Below are 6,400 nucleotides of genomic sequence, written 5' to 3'. Positions count from 1 at the left end.
TTCCACGCACTGGTTCTGTACGTTGTGTTGTCTTCTGCTAAATAAATAATGACAGAGTGAAATGTGTCATGCTTTATTGTTCAGCTGAGATTGCATTTATCTCATTTTAAGACCTGGTAAGTATCACATTACTCTTTAAGATGCCCTGAAAAACAAAACCTTCACCTTAACTGTAACACTCTTTTAGAGTGTGCTATTACCACAGTCACAGGTTAGTCACAGACTATTACTCATGTTTAAAAAAATTGAATAATATGTGTAAAGTGAAATCATAAAGGCGTCCCAACTTAGATAAGAGAACGAATGGCTGGATGGGTTTAGGAATTATAGGCTTTTTATAAATGTTTATACTTATACATTTTCAGAGGCTCAAAATTATTGGATGAACACACATGATTTGAAATATCATATTAAAAGATAAAATCGTTTTTAATAATTGGATAAAAATCCAAATTCAGTGACTGACTACATGAAACCTAGAACACATGGACATTACTAAATGCTGCATTTCCTCCCGTGAGATGTCTATCAAACCTTTATTTTCCCTTAAGTTGCTGCTTGTTTGTGGGTCTCTCTGCATTCAATTTTATATTTAATAATTACTTTTAATAAAAGCATTCTGGGCTAGGCTGAAGGATGACTGACATTGCCATTGAAGAGTATGCTGTTATTTTGCTGTAGGGAATTTGCACCTTGTTGCAAACCTGTTTTTACATTCAGGATGGTGTCTCTTGATTTTACACTTTGAAAGTGAAACACCTGCCTCCTCAAGAACATTCTTGATTTACCTTTTGACCCTACTGGGAACGATTTGCAGTGTTGTGGTGACCAGAGACTATGGATAGTGAACGACATTTGGCAGCTAGAGGTGACACAAATTGGTGATAAACTTTTCTCAACTTCCTGGCAAACAGCTTAAGCAATTACCAATGTCAGCATGGACTGAGATATTACTTGGCAGTAAATACGTTTTTGCCAAGGGCTACCAAGGCAACCAGGGCCCGGAAAGTCAACAAACAACCAGCTTTCAGTTTCAAACTAATGAAGATCAAGTGAATTACTTCCAGTTGTGAATGCAACTGTATGACTCGCAGGCTTTTTCTTTACTATGTAAATACATCTATCATCATGCACTTTTTTGATGCTGTTGGCATTTATTCTTTTTAAGAACACATCAGTTTTTGAGTTGACCAATCCAAATGTTTTCTCTTTCATGGATTTATGGTTCATGTTTTTTTTAATCTAATGATGGCTCCTCTCACTTGCACAGGCATCTCTTTTGAACTCGTATTTAAAATTACTAATGATGATGATGATGATGATGATGATGATAATAATAATAATAATAATAATGATACATTTTATTTGAGGGCGCCTTTCTAAAACCCAAGGTCACCCTACAAAGAGAAAACAGCATCAATAAAACAGTAGATTAAAATAGATTCTAATAAATTAAAATACAGAAACCAGCAAAATACAACTACAAACAACAAATTTAAAAAAACAAACAAAAAAACCCACGATTTGACAGCAAGTTTTAAAGCGAGTAAGCCAGGTTAAACAAGTAGGTTTTGAGTTGTGACTTAAGTAAGGGAAGAGAATCCATTTCTTAAGGCTGAAGGAAGTGAGTTCCAGAGCCGAGGAGCAGAGCAACTGAAAGCTTACCATAGTGGTAAGGCAAGCAGAAGGAACAACAAGATGAGTGGCAGATGAAGATCTGAGAGAGCGGGAAACTGTGGTGATACAAAGCAGATCACAGAGATAAGGAGGGGCAAGGTTATGAATACACTTAAACATGAGAACTAAGATTTTATCTTAGTTTATCCTGGCTTTTATGGGCAACCAGTGAGGCTGTTGAAGAATTAGGGTAATATGGTCTCTTAAGAGAGTACGAGTTATGACCCGAGCTGCAGAATTCTGAAGAAGTTGAAGTTTATGGAGGGACTTATTAGGGAGACCAAATAACATACTTGCCAACCTTGAGACCTCAGAATTAGGGAGACATTCAAAAGGGCTGTTGGGGGGGAGTGGTATACATATACGTATACACAATAAACTTGAATTTTACAATGTTTACTTATCGGGTAAATAGGTTAAATGTCACCGTTATTATTGTCCGGCTGGAAACAGCAGAGGTGTCCAAATTCACAGGCTGTGTCCACCTGAGGACCCAGCCTTCGTGGTCTAAGTGGGCCGGGTCCTCCGAAGGCTGAGTAGGCCGGAAGTGAGCGACTGTGAAATTGGACGGTCTAGCCTTCAGAATTACGTCATGAGCTCTCTTGGTGGAGCAAGGAAGCGCTGTAAGAAGGGAGGCCTACGTCAGCAATTGAGGAAGAAAATACGATACACTTTACTCCTCACTGAGGAGTAAATTGGATGAACTGCATTTGAATGTCGCACATTTACGGGACTACAGGGATACATGTCTAATGGCATTCACAGGGATTCTGACCTTGATTCTTCTCTGGAATTAAAGGGTTTCGGGTTTCCCATACATCTGGATTGACACCCCGGAGCCACCCAGAAATCTGAAGGAGGAGGGGTGTGTTTGTATATAAATCAGAAATGGTGTAAAAACGTTACTGTTCGTAAACAAGTGTGTCTGCCTGACATTGAGTTCCTCTCTGTGTCTTTGAGGCCGTTTTATCTGCCGAGGGAATTCCCACAGATTAACGTCACCGTCGTTTACATCCATTCTAAAGCGAATCCTAAGAATGCGACTGGCACCATCTCCAACGTCATCCACTCACTACAATCTCTCTCCTGAGGCCCCTAATATTGTTCTTGGGGACTTTAATCGCTGCGATGTGAAGAAAACACTGAGTAGTTTTTATCAGTATGTGAACTGTCCCACACGCTTCAATATGACTCTGGATCTATGTTACAGTTCCATAAAAGGTGCGGCTAGACTGGTCGGTGTTTACAGAATCATGTAGAGACATTAATGAACTCACGGACGTTGTCTGCAGCTATATCTCCTTTTGCAGAGACATGATTATCCCTTCAAAGGTTTTGCATTTTTCCCTAATAACAAACCATGGTCTTCAAAAGGTCTTATGAGGCTGATTCATGAAAGGAAAAAAGCTTTTATTGAAGGGAATATCTTGAAAGTTAGAGAAATTAGGAAGGAGATCAGATCAGAAATTAAAAAAGCCAAAGTAAAATACAAGGATAAGGTAGAGGCGGAGATGGGTAGCAATAACTTAAGGGTGGCCTGGGCAGGTATGAAACACATGACTGGTCACTGTTACAGTGACTGTAATAAGATAAGTCTCCCTGGTTTTAGTTCAGACTCTCAGTTAGCCAATGAGCTGAATAGATTTTATTTGAGATTCATTGATAATTATAATTTTAGGAATACACTTGATTTCTTAATAGAGAGCACCAGAGCCCCCCTTCCCCTGCTTTGTTCTTTGATGAAAGAAGGGTGGAAAATCTTTTTAAAATGAGTAAGACTAATAAAAGTCCAGGTCCTTAAGTATATGTGACCAGGTGCTTGGAACATGCACTGAGCAATTATGCAGTATTTTTTTATTACATCTTTCTTTTATCACTTCAGCAACAGAAGGTTCCAGAGGTATGGGAAAAAATCAATTATTTCTCCAGTTGCTAAGACCACAAAACCTACATCATTAAATGATTTTAGGCCTCCTAAAGTCCTTTGAAAAACTTGTCAGGAAGGAGATCCTGCAGCAAGTAGAAAATCTTATAGACCCACTACAATTTGCATACAGGCCTCGTAGAGGTGTTGATGATGCAGTGGTCACTCTGTTGAATTTCCTTTATTGCCATCTCGATGGTGCTAAAGCTCATACTCAGCTCTTATTTATTGATTTTTCTTCAGCTTTTAATACTATCCAGCCACATCTTTTAGTTGATAAACTTCTTAACCAGTTTAAACTTGATTTAAACTGGTTGGTTGGATTTTAGACTTTTTAACTGACAGATCTCAGTGTGTGAACCGCTGTTTTTCCAAACAACTGAACTCTTCTACTGGCTCACCACAAGGTTGTTGTCTCTCTCCTCTACTGTATATTTTGTACACTAAAGACTGTCGCAGTACACAGGCCAACAGGCATTTCATTAAATATGCAGATGACACAGTCATTGTAACCCTCCTTCATGGTGAAGAGGATTCCCATGGGCCTGTTGTGGATGAGTTTGTTTCGTGGTGTGATCAGTCCTTCTTAATGATCAACACCTTGAAAACCAAGGACATTGTTATTGACTTCAGGAAGACATCCCCACATCCTGCGCTAACAGTGGTAAATGGTGCAGCGATTGAACTGGTGGACAGTTATAAGTATTTGTGGGCTGTTCTTGATAAGACTCTGTCCTTTTAGTCACATCTTGCTTCTACAGTGAAAAAGATTCAACAAAGACTGTACATTTTAAGGAGTTGAGAGGTTTTAATGTTTCATCGGAAATGATGACTCTTTTTTATAAAAGTTTTATTGAATCTGTTTTAACCTTCTGTATCATTGCCTGGTACGGTAATATGTCCTTGAATAATAAGACCAGATTTAGCAACCTGGTTAAAGTGTCTGGTCAGATTTCAGGTCCAGCTTGTGAAATTTTCTAACAGGCAGGTGCTGAGGAAGGCAACCTCTGTCTTGTTGTGTTCAGATCATCCTCTCTTTAATGATTTTCAACTGCTTCCTTCAGGTCGTCGTTGTAAAGTGCCTGCAGTGAAGACATAGATTGTCTTTTCTACCTACTGCTATTATCATGGTTAATAACACTAAACCATAAGTGTTGTTGCCATTGCACATTGCACTTTCTTTAATGATAAAATTTAGGTTGTTTTCTCAGGGCTTATATTATTTTTTGTGTGTATGTGATGTGTTTGTTTGTTTGTTTGTTTGTTTGTTTGTTTGTTTGTTTTTTATATTTCTGTATGGACATACTGCAAATCAATTTCCCGTTAGGGACAATAAAGTTACTATTGACCACTGACATTGACCATTGACAGTTAGATGCTCCTACCGAGTTAAGTTGGCGGATATCAGCGATTTTATCAGTAAAAAAAGATATAAGAGAGTTGCAAAAGTCAGCAGAGTTCATATGAGAGGAGAATGAGTCCGGAGGTTTTGTAATTTTACTAAACAATGAAAAGAGACCTGGAGTTACCTTCACTAGAACTGATTAAACCAGAATAGTATGCAAATTTGGCTGAAGCAATGCAATCGTTATACAACAAGATATGATTGTTATACATTTCTTGTATCGTAAGTCCGGTTTTCTTGAACAGACATTCCAGTTGGCGTCCTTTAGCTTTGAGATGGCGCAGGTTGAGAGTAAACCATGGTGCTGAACGGGAAAATGAGACAGTTCGGTGTTTAAGTGGAGCAAATGTGTTAGGAAGGTTATGGAGGTTGACATTATAGTGAGAAACAAGTTCATCTGGGGATGAGGAGCTGTGAATAAATGGAAGGTCATAAATGGCAGATGAAAGATCAGCAGGGTTAATATTACTAATTAAAGTGAAATAAAAATTCAACAATCTGATCAACTTTATATGTTATATCTACTTATGTCTGCTCATAGATCAGGTCTTCCCTGCCCATGAAACTGCTTATTAGTCAATGGTCTAATAATTTTTGAGCACTTGAACACAGCTCGAAAATCTGTCATTTCTAATCTGTAGCCTGTAATTCTTAAGCTTTTAATGCAAAGTTTTGGAATTAATGCTAAAAATCTGCACTTCAGTCACATTGCAATTGTTTGACTTGAAGCATTTGATGGTGTGCAGAGGCAGAACTACAAGAACTGTGTCTTTGTCCAGCAAGTATATTTTTGTTTTGATGATGGTCTGACCATATGTAATATTTCTGTTTACTCACCTGTGCTGTGAAAGTATTAGTGCTGCTAACTGAGACTCTATAATGTTTGGTAATTACTGTCTTTCCTTGTTAGGCTGTCCGACAGTTTGGGACAACCTTCAGTGCTGGTATCATGCTGAGGTGGGACAGGTGGTCAATATCTCGTGCGCCTCTGGCATCTGGCAGCTGTTGCCTAATAACCAAGGTAAGTCCATTTCACCTCAAATTGAATGATTAGTTTTCTTTGGTTTAATTGGCTAATTTAAATAATTGCTACTGTACCAAAATTTGACATTTTGAGGATGCTTGGCTGTGTTTTTTAATGCTCTAAAAACAATGTTCTTATGTTAGGGCTCCTAACTTGATATAAACTGCAAGGAACTGCAGCAGAACCATCAGCGTTGGTTGAGGCAGGGCAACAAAGTGATTAATAATGCTGCCAACAGTCATGGCGATCTTTTTATCCTCCTGCTTCTGTCTGTATAGTGTTTTCCTCCTTGATGTTATCTGTGTGTGTGTGTGTGTGTGTGTGTGTGTGTGTGTGTGTGTGTGTGTGTGTGTGTGTGTGTGTGTGTGTG

At 38.5% G+C, this 6,400-nt stretch overlaps 1 protein-coding gene across 1 annotated transcript in view; it reads left to right on the top strand.

Moving 5' to 3' along the window:
• The window catches only part of ghrhrb (growth hormone releasing hormone receptor b), an 81,055-nt gene that overhangs the window by 46,517 nt on the left and 28,138 nt on the right, over positions 1-6,400 (top strand). The window contains exon 3 of the mRNA XM_005750291.1: positions 5,917-6,027. Within this exon, the coding sequence (XP_005750348.1) occupies positions 5,917-6,027 (111 nt within the window). The remainder of the gene's footprint in view (positions 1-5,916; positions 6,028-6,400) is intronic.

Source organism: Pundamilia nyererei, unplaced genomic scaffold, assembly GCF_000239375.1.
Source record: "Pundamilia nyererei isolate P.nyererei 1_Seehausen unplaced genomic scaffold, PunNye1.0 scaffold00267, whole genome shotgun sequence".
NCBI classification, from domain to species: Eukaryota; Metazoa; Chordata; class Actinopteri; order Cichliformes; family Cichlidae; genus Pundamilia; species Pundamilia nyererei.
Note: the sequence above shows the minus strand (reverse complement) of the source record. Positions and strands in the feature narration are given on the sequence as shown.